The sequence below is a fragment of the Propithecus coquereli genome, unplaced genomic scaffold (assembly GCF_000956105.1).
Source record: "Propithecus coquereli isolate 6110/MARCELLA unplaced genomic scaffold, Pcoq_1.0 Scaffold409, whole genome shotgun sequence".
NCBI lineage: Eukaryota > Metazoa > Chordata > Mammalia > Primates > Indriidae > Propithecus > Propithecus coquereli.
In genome coordinates this window covers 1,040,678-1,059,076 of record NW_012149830.1, presented here as the reverse complement: position 1 = coordinate 1,059,076, position 18,399 = coordinate 1,040,678, and the positions used below count along the sequence as shown (strand labels likewise).

Genomic DNA, 18,399 nt, shown 5'->3' with positions numbered 1-18,399 from the left:
TCATATTTATTCCAAAAGGCAGAAACAGCAATAACGTTGGGGAAAAAAGAACTATAGAAGTCTGTAAGACTAGAAAAGCGCTGAGCCCAAGCCACACACGAAATCATGGACTGTTGCCTAATTACCAAGAAGATGTGAAATGTGGGAGGCGTTGAAAATGAATTAAGAGTGAGGAGATTGTAATGGGGAGCTGCTGAAGGCACATCACTGTCCGCCTGCCTTTTGAGAAAAGCCGTGACACTGCTCTTCTAGGCTTGGTCTTCTCTCTGCCTGTGCTCCACATTGCATCAGTATATACTTGAATGCCTACTGTGTGCAAGACAAGTCTTCTTACTCTCAGCATCAGCTGACAAGCGGTTCAGACCTTCAGATAAAGTCAAGTGCCAAAGAGTTTGTTTTCACCACTTATTAGTTAGTTGTCCTCAGGAGTAAACGAGTCAAAGCTTCTGTGGGCTTCAGTTTCCTTATCAGTGGTTTAAATAGATGATCTCTGAGGTCCATTCTAGTCTTTATGTTCTAAAGCACTATGATTTTTTTCCCCTCATCTCTACCTTGTCACAAAGCTTAGTTTTTTGGTTAGTTTTTGGGGTTTTGTGGTTGTGTGTGTGTGTGTGTGTGTGTGTGTGTGTTGTTTTTTTTGCTCCTGGGTTGTTCCTATCTTGCTCAGTTTTTAAAAATTAAAAAGTTGAGAAAAGTTAGGAGCCTGATTCTTTTCTGCAGAGAATGTTGTCTAGCTCAGCTGTGTCTCTTAGCATTGAGGGGTTGAGTCCTGCCCCGTTAGTCACTATCTGAGTCACTCCTGGGTCTGGGTCCCAGTGTTGTCTGAAAGATTAGTTTCTTGAAACTGCCATTCAAATGAGACAAGGTGTCTCTAGAGAATAGTTCGCAAAGTGGCTGCTTAAGTCAGTAAAACACATCCTGAAAGTGATTGTGTCTTCTTAGGTTTTAAAGAATAAGGACAGAGTCCTTTCAGACTCAGGGAGAAGAATCAGTCAGGGGTGCTGTATGGCTCCTGACAGACAGATGCTTTCCTGGGGAGAGGCAGATCAGACCTGCCCTTGGACTCCACTGAGAGAGGCTGGGAAGCCAGCAGCCTACAGACTCTTAATTTGTGACAAGTAGAATAATTTTGCTGCCCATTATTGCCATGGTTAAAGTTACCACTTCAGTTTTTACTTGCTTGCCTAGTCATGCTTTTTGCATAGCTTCAAAGTCTCTTGGAACTCAAAGACTGATACATTTATTTTGAACTTTGAATTTTTAAAAATATAATGTTTGTGTCTTGATTTGTATTTAAAATTAGCAAATGTTTTTAAATACAAAAGTAAGAAATATTCATTACGGTGGAACCTTTTTCTTACTATACAGTGCTCATTGTAAAATATTTAAATCACTCAGCAAAGAAGAAGAAATAAAAAATTACCCATATTCTTACTACCCAGAGGTATCTATCCACCATTAATATTTGGTGTATATTTTTTCAGTCTTTTTTTTCTATATATCACAGACACACTTTATTTTTTTTTACAAATGTGTAAGAAAGGGATCATTTGGTATACATTGAATTTTTTCCCACATGATTAAAAAATGTAATGCAGCTTTAAAAAATAGTATTCAATTGTATGGATGTGCCATCTTAACCATCTATTGTTGGGCATTTTAGGTTGCTTCCAATTTTTTGCTGTTCTCTTTTTTTCCTCTTCCTACTCTATTGCTATTACTACTGCTGTTTCTTCTTCTTGGCCAAAATTTTATAATTATTACATAAGTAATATCTAGAAATCCTTATACAAGCATATTGTTAAAGGTAAGGCTAAAATTTCCTTTAACTCTCCCCCAACTCCTCTGCCCTCCAAAGGGATAATACTAGACATCAGATTATGTATTCTTCCAAATCTTTTTACTGCATTTACATACTTATGTGTCCATATGTAAGTATAATATGGGGTGGAGCAAAGATTATTTCTCAAAGAGAAGACATAAAACTACTTACAGGGCCAGGATCAGACCGCATTTTAGTTATAAAACTGGGAACCAGAAACCTTGTTATTGAGCCCAGAGGAGGACTCTTATCTGTGCTTCTCTCAGTTATTATTTAACAATGCTGATTTTGTCTGAGTAGATCCACCTTCCCTCATATCTGCCTTCCTTCACATTTGAAGTTACTCTAACTTATATCCTTATGCATTCGATTTTTTTGTTCTTTCTTTTAATCACGTTGAACTGGTTGAAAGGCAAAGGGAGGATTTTTAAAAACTTTTTCAAAAAGAAAATGTGGACTTTTGGCCTGGTGGTCATTCAAGATTTCAGTCTAACCTAGAAAGTGTTAATGAATTTGTTTCAATTCCTACCCCAGGGAAGAGGCTACCTCAGACACAGCTTCGAAGCAAGACTGTCCCACGTGATAATTCTGTCCTGTCGTTCTGTGCTGGCTCTCTACTGCCTTTCAACACGGAGACACATGGCTCTGAAACTTGCCCAGCGTGGCTGCTTTTCAAGCAGAGTGAACTCTGCTATTCTCGTAATGAGAAGTGCTAGCCCCCCTCCCCACCTCCGACCAGAAAGAGTACTGCACAGTGTCAGGATTTAAAATGAAATCTTTGTTATAGCCCATGGGGAAAAATGGATCCAGTCCAGCCCCAAACATATCACTCTCTGCCATTCCAAATCTACCAAGAGTTTTAACGGCTCTGAAACTTTTTAGAGGAAAAAAAAGAGTTTTGTTTTGTTTTGTTTTTGGTGGGGGCACTTGAAATGGCATGTGGGGGGAAAAAGCAAATGCATGGCATGTTTTGTGCCAATGAAAATGAGGACAGCTTAGCAGAGAAGGGAACTGGAATGTAAACTGTAATTGACCCATAGCTGTGGTGTGACTTCTGGGCACCAGAGGGTCAGTAATAGGAGTTGCCATCCAAGAGCAAGGAATGAAGATTGCCAAGATTCCAGAAAACTCTGGAGTTTTCTAATCTGGAGACTACTCACTGGGGAAGGGCCAAGGTTCGGGTGAAACTAGAAGCACCTTTCTCTAGGACTTGAAACTGTTTTGTATCTTTCTTTTTTGAGACAGGGTCTTACTCTCTTGCCTGGGCTGGAGTGCAGTGGCATCATCATAGCTCACTGCAACCTCAAGCTCCTGGGCTCGGGCGATCCTCCTGCCTTAACCTCCCAAGTAGCTGGAACTACAGGCACGCACCACCACGCCTGGCTAATTTTTCTATTTTTTGGAGAAACAGAGTCTCGCTATTGCCCAGGCTGGTCTCAAGCTCCTGGGCTCAAGTGATCCTCCTTTCTCGGCCTCCTAGGCCTCCTAAAATGCTAGGTGTGAGCCACCACTCCCAGCCTGTTTTGTGTCTTTTGAGGAGGATTACCTTCCATGTGGCTTTCCAGAAGCTATTTTATTAGTCCAGCCTAGAGCTGCTCCCACCCCTCAAGTGTGCCTTAAGCTAGTGTATTTGTTTGGGGGCCTGAGGGGTGGATAAAAGATACTTTACTGACCATGAATTGTTTAGCATGGCCCTGTGGCTCATGTGCCTGGTTCCTCTCTCTAGCACCAAGTTGGAACTTGCTTTTTATTTCAGAGGACTTCAGCTGTGGTTTGTTCATATTGCCAAAGGAGCTCCAGGCATGCACCACTGTTTGGGATCCAGTGGCCACATTTGGCAAGCAGTGCTTCGAATGACCTTTCCTTAGGAGCCCTAGGTCACTGGCTGAATTTCTGCCTCCCTACATTACAGGCTCTTCCTGTATTAGGAGTGGCAGTTGGCCAGGGCATTATATTTCTACTGGCCTGAAAACATACAGACCCTGATGAGCAGATGCTTTTGAGAGGGAGGAGGACAGTAACACAGGAAAGACGGAAACAGATCATGGGGGCCCTAGGTTTAGTGATTCTTCAAGGGGAAATTTGGGATTCTTAGATGAAACAATTAGTGTAGTAATACCTAAGAAGATAACAGCAGAACTGGTCTACTTTCCTGGAAAAAAAAAAAAAAAACAAAACCCTTTAGTGAAAAATCTTTAGATTCATGCAACTGTTTTTATAGAATATAGTTTCATACCAAAGAGTTTGGGGACTATGTAAGTTTTAGAGCTTAAAGGAAATTTGTTCACTATTTAGAAAAACTGATGGTTTCAGAGAGAAACTTTGATATCAGCTTGAATCCAGTTATTGCCAGGGGTTAGGAAATAGCATACCAATGGATAATAAATCACAGTGATTTATCCAAACATTGAGTTGTTTCCATCTCTGAACCCTGAAAACTTTACTCCTTTCTCTCAAATATGTTCAAAAATTGCAGGATACCAGGAAGGTTTGTGAAAATAGCAAAGAAATGTCCTAGCCATTGGTTGTCTGCTTTGAGAGAGAGAGAGAGAGAGAGAGCGTGAGCGAGAGCATATGTGTGTGTGTGTGTGTGTGTGTGTGTGTGTGTGTGTGTGTGTGTAGGGGGGTGTGTACACCAAATGCTTTTGGGCCTGTGCTTCATTGATGGGCTCTCCGCATCTACAGGATGGAGACATTCCCTGCAGTGGTTGAGAAGGTCCTCAAGGAGTTCCAGGTGTTGCTGCAGCATAGCCCCTCTCCTATTGGAAGTACCCGCATGCTGCAGCTTATGACCATCAACATGTTTGCTGTGCACAACTCCCAGTTAAAAGGTAAAGAACATCCAGTTTCTTCATTTAGACAGAGATTAATTTAGCTTCTTTTCTGTGCTACAAATACCACTACCCCCACCTCACTCCACCTCCTGCAACACACACACACACACACAAACACACACACACATACACACAGACACACACACTACCCTCCTCAGCATTGCCTCTCAGATGATACTGAGTTTACTCTCTGAAATATAAATGACTCTTTAGTGCTTGGGTGGGATGGAAGGAGGGAATCATGGGTATAGAGCTTAATTTGCAAATGCAGAGATGCTGTTGCACATCTGGCCATGGTAAAGGCAGCAGGAAGGCCTCTTGGAGGCTGCAGACCCAGAGCCTCTCCCAAGGGAGAGGCATTGCTGAAATGTTTCATTGCAGAGACCATACGCTTGGCAGGGATTGGGAATAGCTGTTTCAGGACTCATGTACCCTGTTTGTTCAATATGGAAAAGTCTAGTTCCCTATGGGATATCCCTTGTGGGAGCCTGCCAGGGAGTAAGAACAGAGAATTGATGAGCGTTGGTGATTCAAATCTGGAAGCACAAAAGCCACCAGGCCCTGAATTTGGCTATTATACTGGTGTGCACTCTGAAATGTTTTTCTGAACACCCTTTGGGGTTTTTTGGTGGAGGGGAATAGAGGGGGGAAGGGCAGATTGGCAGGGTTTTTAAATGTTCCGATGACCAGATCAGAGTCCAAGAATGTTACCAGGATCCCTTCCCTTCCCTCTGCCCCACTTAGGGAAGGATGATGTGGTTTGACTTGATAGAATATGTAGCATGGGGGCAACATTATTTGCTGTGTTTGTTTGCAAGGGAAATTTGGTCCATGCTGCCAAGGAATCATTTCAGAGCATTGACAGAGAGTGTTTGGTCTCAGGGCAAGAAGGATATTATCTGAAATGCCAGGAAGTGGGAATTGCCCCATAGAGACTCTGCTGTAAAACAAATCTGGTGTTTCTGGACAGAGTGTCGCTGGTTCTCTGGTTGCACCTTTTCTTAGTGCTTTCTCTTACCCTGAAGTTAATTTCCCTTCCCATTTGTACTTGAGGATTGTGCATCAGCTTGCTGGTGGTAGGGGACTTTCTTCCTTGATGAGTGAGTGTGCCATGCTTTCCCTTGAAACGTGGCTTCTCCTGGGACTCTGCACTGTTCTCTCCTGGACCTGTTTTCAGTCTTCTAGGATCTGAATCCTAGAGGATTTCCTCCTCTCATGCTGGCTGCTACAGCATTTAGAATTCCTAGCAGAAGGCAAGATGCAGAGACTTAGGGGCCTTTTTGAACTCGGTTGATTATTCTTGAGATGGCTATTTGGTTAAATGGCTCTGAGGAAGCATGGAGTCCTAAGAGGCAGCACTGGCTTCCATGAAAGAGGAAATAAAGTTTGTAAAGTGCTATGCTGGTGAGGATGTGAAGTCCAAAGGGGAGGGACATTCTGCTGTCAAGTAGGAAGCTCTCTGGACTCTGGAAACGGGCCCTCCTGTTCATTTTCCTGCCTCCCACTAAAAACAACCCAGAGTTCAGTGAGCTGCCTGTCATAGAGCTGCAGCTTCTGACAAGGTATTTTTCTGGCATCAAATGGCCTGTAGCTTCTGTAGATGTAAATATGAAGGACCTACAGCTCTTACCTATGAAGCATCTGCTTTTAGCAGCTTTTGCTTCATGAAAAGGAATGCCTTGGCCTTTTCATAGGCTACCTTTTCTTATACCTGTTAAGTAAAGGTTAAGAAAATATGGGTGAAAGGAAGGTGAGATGGTGAGTACAGAGAAAGAAAGAAAGAGTCATTTCCCCATTTGATGCCAAGGTGCTTTTTCTAGGAGTCTTCCATGATTGGTTATAATGAGGACCCTCTTGCCAGGAAAGACATGTAAAAGCCAGTACTTGAGACCCTACTTCTCATTACTGACCTTGTCCTGAGTCTTACCTCCATGTGAGGCAGTTGGGGCCAAGAAGACTATAAGCCGAAATAGTCAGAGGCTCCAGGGTGTTTCAGGGAAAAACGGCCCAGGCCACAGGATATAACACTCAGCTAGGACAGAGAGCTCTGTGGACGTGCTGCCAAGTACCCGGTGTGCAGCTGAGGCGGCCATCCAGACCCCACTGTGTGGGCTGCCATTGGGAGAGGGGTGAGCAGAGCACTCAGCAGGGCTGGTTGGTGGGAAGATGCACTTTTCCATTTCCCAGCACATGAGTCATCTTCTCTGGGCCCCTGTGCTGTGCTTGCATGGACAGTGGCAAGAAGCGGGTGTTGTGGCTGAGAAGCAGCATCTGTGCCGGGGGTGGAGAGGGAAGGGGGTTGGGGAGAGGGTAAAGATTTAAATCCTTCACTAATCAGCAGCAGTTTGAATCACATTTTTATGAGTAAGGAAGTGATAAATCAGCCCTGCATGTTCAGTCCTCAAGTCCCGTCAGCCTGTGCCCTTCTAAAGGTTCTCTCCAGGCCAGTCTGCATGCTGTCAGAGTCACCACCTGGCCGTGGGTCCCTGGCTGCCTGAAACCAGGAAACGAGGGCCTGATGCTGCCTGGCCCTCCCAGGTGCTTGGGGTCTGTGGTGATTTGGCAATCACTGCAAGTTACAGAACATCTGCGCCATCATTTTTCTTTCTATTCCTTCTTGGACGTGTCCTTCTGGGTGGGTGTTTGTATTTGTCAGTTCCTGGACTCTGTGGAGAAGGAGCATTCCAGCCTGAAGCAGAGGTGATCTTATGGCCCACAAAGCAGTCCAAATCCTCTCAATCTGTACCTGAGCCTTTCCCACAGATGAAGTACCTAAGGAGTATGATTCAGAGAACAAGAGAGACATCCTTACTTAAAAAGTGTGTTCTTTGCTGATGCCTCTAATGCTGTTATGCATCATTTTTTTTGTTGTTGTTCAGTGCTACCCTTGTATAACTATCCTCTTCTCACAATATCAGTAGTTTAGAGATGGAAATCATATTGTTACTAACACTTTAGTTTGATTACTTTTCAAACTTGCCAAAAGCTTTAGACACTGCAGAAGGCAAAATAGAAGGAAAAGCTTAGATGATGGTGAGAGAATGATATCTTTCCCCTTTTCCTAGGTTGTGGTTTTCTCTCCCTTTGCTCATGGATGCAGAGGCTGTGAGATCAGATTTTCCCTGTTTCCCATGGGGAGAAATAGATTGAGTTATGCCACATTATTTAGCCCGCTAAACTTTCAGGCCTCAGCAGTGATCTTAAAACTCATGGGTTCAGGCATATTGGTGAGGAGACCTTTATCTCCTCCTCTCACATGGGCCCTATGCAAAATCCTACTTCAGTGGGACTACAGAAAGTCTAGAATCCTAATACTCCACACTGAGGTGTTTGGGGAGAGATAAATTTGAGGGATGGGACAAGGGATATCTGGGGACCCTGGCATAGTGCCTGGTATTTATTAGGCACTTGGTATTTGTTCAGTGCATGGGCAAGAAAGGCCACAGTTCTGGGAAAGCCAGTTCTCATTGAGCTGTGTGTTCCTTACCTGGCTCATGTCCAAAGCTGGTGGTGAGATAGGTGGTTCCCAGAGTGATGTCACAATTGGTAATCTCTCTAAGGCATTCCTGAGCCTAAAGGGAGAAAGGGCCTTCTCTACATGCCTCAGTATTTAACACTTCAGGAGCCATCTGATTGGCTGATGTGATTCTGGAGGATGAGCTGTTGATCTAAACCACAAGCACTCCAAGAATTTTAATTTTTTAAAAATTCTGTAATTTAAGGAAATAAAACACGTTTCTTGAAGAGGAAAAATTGAAGCAACATTTGTGGTAGGGGCAGCACTAAAACTCCATTGCATCCCCCATCTGTGCCAAATTTGCTCCAATCTGGCCTTCTCCCCCCCTCCTCTTCCATTTTCTCTCCCCCTCTTATTCTCTCTTTTTAAAAAATATGTTTTATAATTCTTGGAATCAAAACCATCTCAGGCACACACTGTTTTATTTTACTGTATTATTGGATTATACCTCCTATAAATCATTGGATGTTACTCATTGGCCACCACTGAAATAACTTCCCTTTTCTGTGCCCTGGCCCCCTCTTTTTTCTGCTGTTTTCGTTTTCTGCCAGTTTCGTAGAGTATACCTCCATTTCAGCTTTGCAGAAAAGCCCTGGTGACAGCAAGAGGGCACCCAAGAGACACTTCTTATGTGTGCTGTTGGTGTTGCCTGCTCTTAGGGAATATTTAGGGCCTGGGATTGAGGTAGAGCTAGACTGGCATTTCTTTCATTATCATTTATGCTTCCTTTTGTGATGTGAGTAATCCTGAATTACAGGAGATAAAGGGAGTGCCACATGTGAGTCTCCAGAGGAATAGAGCTACTGCTGTCTATATGGGACTGATAAAGCTTTAACCTGTAGGTGTGGGGTGCTTCATGCCATTGTTGTGTTGGGAGTTGACTCTAATTGAGCTCAGTTCACAATCAAAATTTTTTTGTCTTCCAGTATACAGCAGTCTTAGAGACCTTCAGAAAAGCTGTTTGCTCCCCTGTGGCAATTCACTTCTGAGTCTCTTATCTGAGCACATGTATGAAGTGCCTAATCCTCCACTTGTCAGAACAGTTGTACAGGAAATCCACCTTTCATAAGGGGTTAGGCTTGAGTTTAGTTGTGTAAACTATCCCTTTCATTCCTCCTTCTCTGGTGGTAGAAACTCTTGGGCTTTTTTCCCCAGAGATCCATGGGTAAATTTCTACAGGTAATCAGTGCTACCTGACCTTCATTTTTCAGAACAACTCAGGTTAGAATAAATTAACAAAGAGAGAACCAGCCTGGCCAGTGAATTTTGTGAGAAGTAGATTCAAAGGTCAGAATGAGTCAGGCTTTAGAAGATAGGCCAGAGGAGGATGCATCCTTAAGCTTTGCCGTCTGTTCCTATGGAGGAGATACAACTATCAACAGGCTACTTAGTACAGATTTCTATTTCTAAGACAGTCTCTACTTATAGATCTAGCTGTAGTTCCCTGGAAAAGAAGAAAAAGTTAAAAGGAGTGAGTGTGTCAGGGAACCTACCTGTCTTTCCAGCTGTTAAGTTCCAGGGTTGTTGTTTTCTGAATGAATATGTTATTTTAGGCTAGGGAAGGAGAAACAGTTATGAAAGGCTAAGGAAATGAGAAAATTCAGTCATATCAATAATATTAATCTTCTTATCATATCAGTTGAAGAAATGGTCTTTGTTTTTGCCCCAGTTAGCAATGCGGTTTGGTGTCCATGGTTGCTTTTGTGTAGAGTGTAGAAGTGCAACATCCCACTGTTTCCCAGTGGTTAATATGAGCTATATATTTTATTTCTGTTGCCATTTTCTAGCTTCTCAATTTGATTTTTTTGCCCTCGGATGGAGTTATTCTGAAGAAGAAACATTATTTGGGGGAATTTTGGTAGCAGGTCTTTTAGCTACCTTTTCTAAGCTCTTTTTAAACTTTCCTGAGGAGTAAAATTCTAAATGTATAGCTCGGGGTAGGGGTGGAGTTCAGGCCAGATACATACTATGTATTGAATATACCAGGAATACGAGTGTGTTGTGGAGTGGTTTGCACTTTGGACCCTAACCAACTTTTTTTTTTATTAAGAGACAGTGTTTTACTCTGTTACTTAAGCTGGAGTACAGTGGTGCAATCATAGTTTACTGCAACCTCAAACTTCTAGGCTCAAGTGATATTCTTGCCAAGTAGCTGGGACTACAGGCGCATGCTGTCACACTTGGCTGATTTTTCTATTTTTTGTAGAGATGGGGTCTTGCTGTGTTGCCCAGGCTGGTCTTGAGCTCCTGGTCTCAAGCAGTCCTCCCGCCTTTGCTTCCCAAAGCACTGGGATTACAGGAATGAGCCACCACACGCAGACCATAACCAACAAATATTGATCTGGGGAAGAATTGTAGTTTTCTTTTTTTTTCTTTTTTTTTGAGACGGAATCTCACTCTGTCACCTGGGCTAGAGTGCGGTGGCATCATCATAGCTCACAGCAACCTCAAACTCCTGGGCTCAAGCGATTCTCCTGCCTCAGCCTCCCAAGTAGCTGGGACTACAGGCGCACGCCACCATGCCCAGCTAATTTTTCTATCTTTAGTAGAGATGGGGTCTTGCTCCTCTTGCTCAGGCTGATCTCGAACTCCTGACCTCAAGTGATCCTTGCTCCTCCGCCTTCCAGAGTGCTAGGATTACAGGCGTGAGCCACCATGCCTGGCCAAGAATTGTAGTTTTCAATTGTGTGACCAGTGATGACAACAACAGCAAAAACATAGGCATAGGTTAGACTTACTTTGTCTTTGATGTCTTCTTAAAACCTCTTTTTTATTTTTCTGTGCTGCATTCCAAATAATTTCCTTAACTCTGTCTTTCAGTTCATTGAACCTTTCCTTAGCTATATCTAATCTGCTATTAAATATGTCCCATTTAGTTTTTTTTTCCTTGATCAGGGGAAGGAAAAAAAATAAGGGTAATGGGTGAGTGGGAATAAGAAAAAGCAAGACAGAGGAGCTGCTGCATCTGCTTGTAGGGAAGGCTGGGGAGGGATTATTTGTAATATATTTTATTTCCAGATATTCTGGGGTTTTTTAAAAATCAAATCTGCTTTGACTTTCTTTACAGTTTTCTTGTTTTCTGAACATATTTGTGAGCTTATCTTTTATTTCTCTAAAATATATTAAACACAGTTATTTTAGAGACTATATAATCTGAAATGGCATACTTTGGATATACCCTTGTGGGGTCCCAGCTTTATCACAAAGATCTTGGGCTACCTCTTATGTTGGCTGTACCCCATGAAGCCGTGGAAACCAAAGCTCAAGTTTATTAAGTAGTAAATGTTTCTAGGGTAAAGGCTGGCTATATTGCCACAATTACCTCTCTAGTTTCCCATCTTTACTCAATCCCTGACCAGAGGATTCTCTTTTATTTTACTAGCTCATGAATGTTTTCTAAAAAAAAATTTTTTTAAATTCCTTTTCCAGGATAATTAGTTATTTCATTTGGAGAGTGGATCTAGGTTTCTAGTCTGCCTGTCATATTACTAGTGGAAATGTCGTGATTCCTTTTTTATTTTTATCATCAGACTCAAGCTTTTTTTTTTTTAGCTCTGCCTGTGAGCAGCATGACCAGTGACCAGGCAGGGCATCTATATCCAGGTGGCAAGGGCATGTAGGTTGCTCTTCTAAAAATTAATTCCTTTTCCAGCTTCTACCCATTTATAGCCTAGTCTTGTGGCACAATGTGTTATTGGGCTTACATTTTTTTATTTTACCAGAAGGTGTTCCATGTAGAGAATACTTAACTCAGAGGGCTAATTGGGTGGGGAAGAAAGGTAAAAGGAGTGGGGAGGGGAAGGGGAAGCTGCAGCTGAAGTGATAGGAGCCATTTATTGCCAAGAGGGTGTGAGCTAGAGATCTGGAGAAGAGTACTCTCTTGTTTCAGCTACATTGCATTACATATCTGGTGAACCCTGTTGGCCCATAAAATCCTTTCCATTAGTCAGGGTACTCTGTGCTTTTGTTCTTGACTACTGCTGTTCTTAGAGCTGTTTGGTTTGCTTGTATGTCTCAGTTTCCTTTTCAGAAGGCAGATTGTCACATATTTAGGAATGTATTTACTGTAATTGGAGTGTTCTGGCTTGTTTAGTCCCCTCTTCACATATAAGACTCCCATCTTGAAGGCGATGTTCAGAAAATGTCCGTGTGATCCCTTCCCCTAAGTGCCAACAGCAGATGCAGCAATTGACACGCTGCAGGGAATTTCCAACTGCTGGGCAGGTTTCTGAAATCCGGACACGTGCTGTTCACACTTTGGCTTCTGAGGCAAGGATCAGTGGTTGAAAGAGGGGAGGGGCTGGCAGGAGACTGGAGGGAGAAAGATCTTACAGTGCCTGCCCAGGGATTATGGCTGTGTCAGCTTTCTTCATCTCTTCTCCAGCTGGCGTTGGCAGCATAGAGTAAATCACTGTAGAGTGGTTATGAGCCGAACTCACTGGGGGCTTCTCTGAGGCACACCTGTGACGTCATCCTGTTATCATTGTCTGTTCTGCATAACCTCTTTTCACCTCTCCCCTGAGAGAGGGTGATGCCCAGAACTCATGTCAGGGCAGTGAACAGAGGGAAATGTTTGGTAATCATTATTTTTGAGATGCCTGCTAAGGACACAATTGTAGGCCCTGGAGACATTCTTCAAAATTCCTCATTGGAAGAGAAAAACCCTCTTTGCAACCATGGCCCCGAATACTCCTTGTAGATAAAAATTCTTTTTAAACATGCAAAGAAAGGTAGTCCAGAAAGTCGTGAAACTCCTAAGTGGTCTTTCTTGTTCCCCCTGCCTCCCTCTCCTCTTTTCAGAACACACACACACACACACACATACACACACACAGAGTCTGTTCCACTGGCTTCTCATTTCCCTCAGTAAAAGCCACAGTATTTACAAGGCCTTCCTGTATGGACCTCTCCTCCCATCCCCCAGAAAGGCTTCTCTGACTTCATTCACTTCTCTGAATGAAGTCAGAGAAGCCTCTCTCTGATTACATTCACTACTCTTCACCCCCTGGCTTACTTTGCTTCAGCTACACTGCCCTTCTTGCAGGTCCTCTAATAAGCTGGGATTCTCCCACCTTTGGGCCTTTGGCATTAGCTGTTTTCTCAGAATGTTCAGCTTGCAGCCATTGACTGGTGAATACCTTACCTCCTATATGTCTTTGCTTTATGCTACCTCCATGAGGCCTATTCCAACCATCCTATTTAACACTGCTATACTCTACTTCCACCCTGCATTCTTGGTTTTCTCATCCTGTTCACTTATTTTCTAAATACTAGATCATTTACTTATTATGCATATTTTTATTATTTCTCTCCCTCTACTATTCCTCTGTAAGAGTGTAAGCTCCCTGCCAATCGGGATCTTTGACCTATTTTATTCACTGATATATTGTGAGCATCTAAATTAGTGCCTGGCCCATTGTAAGTTGTCCATAAACATGTGTTGAATTTTGTTCAAGTCAAAGAATAATTTGTCAGCAAGTTACTCTGGGCAATGAAGGTTGAATGGCAAGGCTAGGGGCATCTATTAACTGAGTTATTGCTCATGGACTGTCTTTCCTTGTTTTTTGTTAAGGTGATTTTCCTGAAAGTATGATTTCCAAAGCATATTTTACACCCTGACACTATATTAAAATACATTAATGTGCTTTAGTATTTACTGTTAATCCTGGAGTCAATATCTTTGGGGCTCTGGAAAGCAAAATTTCTTGAACAGCACAAGTGTTTGTCCTTTCTTATCTCCTAAATCTTTTCATCATTTACTTTCCATCCTTCCTGCCCCAAAATACTTTTTTAAATTTCTCCTTCTCTGTGCTCATTTACCATATTTTTACTCTTACCTTACTGGAGCAACTCTGTCCTGTTTATGTAAATTAAGTAATTTTTAAAAAAAGATTTAACGATTTGGGTTTTGTTGAGAGTGCTAAAAAGATAAGAAAGTAGAAACCAACTTCCTGGCAATGACATTCCTTCTTACATTATGTATGAAAATTTAAGGGTTTTTTACACAGTTGAAAAGATGCTAAGTATAAAATACTTGATTCCACTATTTTCACTTATTGTGTTCAGAGTTATAAAATTCTTTGTAAACATTTATAATGGATGAATAATGTTCTCATGAATATGTTAACATTCATTTAATCATTATCCTGGTTTTGGACATTTTCACCCCTAGGTTTCTAGTATTATAAATATGCTGTGTTTGACATCTTTAAACATAAAACTTTTATCTGTGTTTCATATTATTTTATTAGAATATATTTTTAGAAGCTCAGTTGTTGGGGTTTGAAGTCCTTTGAGATTTGAAGTCTTTTAACATTTTTGATACAGGATGCTAGGTTACTTTCTTAAGAAGTTGTACCAGGGCCAGGCACGGTGGCTCACACCTGTAATTCTAGCACTCTGGGAGGCTGAGGCAGGAGGATTGCTTGAGGCCAGGAGTTTGAGACCAGCCTGAGCAAGAGCAAGACTTCATCTTCACAAAAAAATAGAAAAAATTAGCCAGGCATGGTGGTGTGCACCTGTAGTTCCAGCTACTTAGGAGGCTGAGGCAGGAGGATTGCTTGAGCCCAGGAACTTGAAGTTGCAGTGAGCTATGATGATGCCACTACACTCTAGCCCAGGCGACAGAGCAAGACTCTGTCTCAAAAAAAAAAAAAAAAAGAAATCATACCAGCTTACACTCTTATCTGCAGTATTTGAGGATGCCTAGCAATCATCTAGGCATCACCTTCCAGCAGGCTTATATATATATATATTTTTTTTTTAAAGAGATAGGGTCTTGCTCTGTTGCCCAGGTTGGAGTGCAGTCGTGCAGTCATAGCTCACTGTAACCTTGAACTCCTGGCCTCAAGCGATCCTCCTGCCTCAGCCTCCCAGAGTGCTGGAATTACAGGTGTGAGCTACCGTGCCCAGCCTATTTTAAATTTTTATAAGTCTTTGGTCCATTATAGGCCTTCATATATTTGTTGAATAAATGATAGAAGGAAACCTGTCCCTTATAAAAAACAGACTTTATATTTTAGAGCAATTTTAGATTTACAGCAAAATTGAATAGAATATACAGAAAATTCTCATGTGCCCCCCGTCCCCCCAAACACACAACCTCCTCCGCTATCAACATCCCACACCAGAGTGGTACAATTATTACTGTCAATGAACCTCTATTGACATATCATCACTCAAATTGAATACGTTCAGATTTACTCTTGGTATTGTATGCACTATCAGTTTTAACAGTGTATAATAACATGTGTCTACCATTATAGTGTCTGAGTAGTTTCACTGCCCTAAAAATCCTCTGTGCTCTTCCTGTTCATCTCTCCCTCTCCTTAAACCCCTGATCTTTTTATTATCTCTATAGTTTTGCTTTTTACAGAATGTCATATATTTGGAATCATATAGTATATATATTCTTCTTAGGTTGACTTCTTTCATTTAGTAATACACTTTTAAAGTTCCTCTGTGTCTTTTCATGACTTGATAGCTTATTTCTTTTCAGCGCTGAATAATATTCCATTGTCTAGATATACTACAGTTTATTTATCGATTCACCTATTGAAGGATGTCTTGGTTGCTTCCAAGTACTGGCAATTATGAATAAAGCTGCTACCAACATCCGTGTGCAGGTTTTTGTGTGGACATAAGTTTTCGGCTTCTTTGGTTAAATACCAAGGAGCACCAATGCTGGACCGTATGGTAAGAATATATTTAGTTTTATAAGAAACTGCCAAACTGTCTTCCAACCTATCTTGTTTTAAATTGTATTTCTTTGATTACTAGTGAGAATGGGCATTTTTTCCCTTATGTTTTATTAACCAGTTATGGTTCTGTGTAGTCTTGTTCTCTGCTCACTTTTATATTCCAGCCTATCTTTCTTACCAATTTATTTCAGCTTTACACATAGTAAATATAGTAAATCCTTGCTATATTCATTGGTGATTTCTTATTTGTGTTTGGTTTTTACTATGTTTATGGTTTTTACTATGTTTATGGTTTTTTTAATGTATAAAAGTTTTAAATTTTTAGGTAGTTAAATATGTCATTCTCTTCCTCTCTATTTTCATTGCTCCTAAGCTTAAAAAGGTCTCCACCGGAGAAGTTTCTTCTAGTTCTGCAAATGTATTTTCATTTCTATCAGCTGGAGGGAATTCTAGCACTGTTTGTTGGGTAATTTTATGCAGGTCGTCAGAAATGTGAAGAGCCCTACATGCTGAATTAAGTCATAGAGGAACGTGTTATCTTTTGCATCAGATATAAAAGTTCCCAACCAGGAGTCAGCCCATTTTTATATATTACTTTGGGTGAGGTAGGGTTGGAGTTGTCATGGACTGCATTGTCAGGGTTAAATCTTTCACCTCACCTGACATAAAAACTCACCAGCTGTAAAGGCTCGGGCTTGAAAGGTTGGCATGGGTATGTATGTAGGTGAGTAGTCTTGTTGGCTTGCCATTTCAGGGGGAAGGAATATGGTTGTCTTTTGTGGTTATCCTATTTTTCACTAATAAGTGAATTGTCTGTGCTGTAACAGAATGTTAAGGGAGAAATACATCTCTATTTTGGAGTAAATGCTCTTGGATTAAAACACCTGTTGAGCTAAATAGCAAGGGAGTAGGGGGCCACACAGCACCACCTCATGGTACCAAACTTGGCCAGACATTTGAATACAGGTGTTATTCATAATCTCTGGCCTTTTTCCCTGGTTAGTATGTGGCTGTGGAAACAATGTTGAAGATGGCTGAGGGCAGCATTTCTGCTATGTGTGTAGTATGTTGGAGCACTTGCCTTTTTTGGGCTCTGGTTAATGTGCAGAAAGAGGGTAGAGGGTGATGAGATGTTTTTGAAGTTTCTTCACTTTAAGGAGCTCAGAGGGAGGTGTATGGGTGGAACAGACAAATCCTGCCCAGTATGGAGAATCAGGCCATGACTTTTCTGTTTTCTGGGTGGTTAACTCTTGGAAGAAGGGGGAAGTCAGCTGCCAAAAATGTGATCTCTCTTTTCTCTGAAGGTCATGTGGCCTCATGGTTATGACCTTTGTGATTGATCACATTTTGGTAAAATAATACGTATTATACATATATGCATTTTGACGGCTATCCATCAAAACTATGATTCTCTGGTAGAATTATGGGTGTTTAAAACTTTCTTTTGTTTGTATTTTTGTGGTTTTCTGTAATGATCTCAATATTTTAGTAATAAGAAGCATTTTTTAAAATTGTAATGATAAAGATATTTGAAGTTTTACTTGCTATATTATGCGAATTAATCACTTTCTAAACCTGTTCCTACATCTGGTACCTTGTGCATAGAAGGCATTTAATAAATGTTTGTTGAATTAAACCTTTCCACCATAGTATGTTTGCCACTATTTCTCTTCTTCCCATAAGGGAAAATTCTGTTTCCTCTCTTGAACTTGAATTTCAAAAGAAATTTTTGGTTTTGAGGGTTTAGCAATTGTTTTGTTTTCTTTTGACATTGCTTGTTCTCTGACTCCTCTTTCATTACAGAAGAAATAACCACCTGATAGACCAAGTAGAGAATATTTAGCTATTCCTGAAAATACAATTATTTGAGCTTCATAAAATGCGTAGATTCCTCAACTGGAGTATGTATCCATGGGGACAGGAGACCGGAAGACATTTTATCAAATTCCTAGCAGTGTTTAAGGCTGACTTCATAATTGGGTACATAATCATTATCCATGTGTGGTGGTATACACCTGTAGTCCCAGCCACTCAGGAGGCTGAGGCAAGAGAATCCTTTGAGCCCAGGAGTTCCAGGCTGCAGTGAACTATGATCGGGGCTACTGCACTCTAGCCTGGTGACACAGTGAGACCCTGTCTCTTAAAAAAATGATAATAATTGTATAATCAATAATGATTGATTGATTTACTGGGGTCTGGGAGTGTATAAAATGAGTTTAGGCAAATAAGAAAATACCCAATTGGTGGCTGGGTATGGTGGCTCACACCTGTAGTCCCAGCATTTTGGGAGGCCGAGATGGGAGGATTGGTTGAAGCCAGGAGTACAAGACCAGCCTGGACAATGTAGCGAGACCCTGTCTCTACAAAAAAAAATTTTTTTAATAAAACAAAAAAGAAAATAACAGATTGTTAATTTTTTTAAGAACTAGTCAAGTATCAGATTGTTAATTTTTTAAAAAATGTGTGTCTTTCTTGTAGCTAAGTAATTGTGCCTGGCAAAATGTTAATGTGTTGGAATTCTATTTT

At 41.3% G+C, this 18,399-nt stretch overlaps 1 protein-coding gene across 1 annotated transcript in view; it reads left to right on the top strand.

The window, feature by feature from the left end:
- SMG6 (SMG6 nonsense mediated mRNA decay factor) overlaps nt 1-18,399 on the top strand; it is a 228,875-nt gene that overhangs the window by 66,574 nt on the left and 143,902 nt on the right. Inside the window, exon 10 of the mRNA XM_012653041.1 lies at nt 4,508-4,653. Coding sequence (XP_012508495.1) covers nt 4,508-4,653 — 146 coding nt within the window. The remainder of the gene's footprint in view (nt 1-4,507; nt 4,654-18,399) is intronic.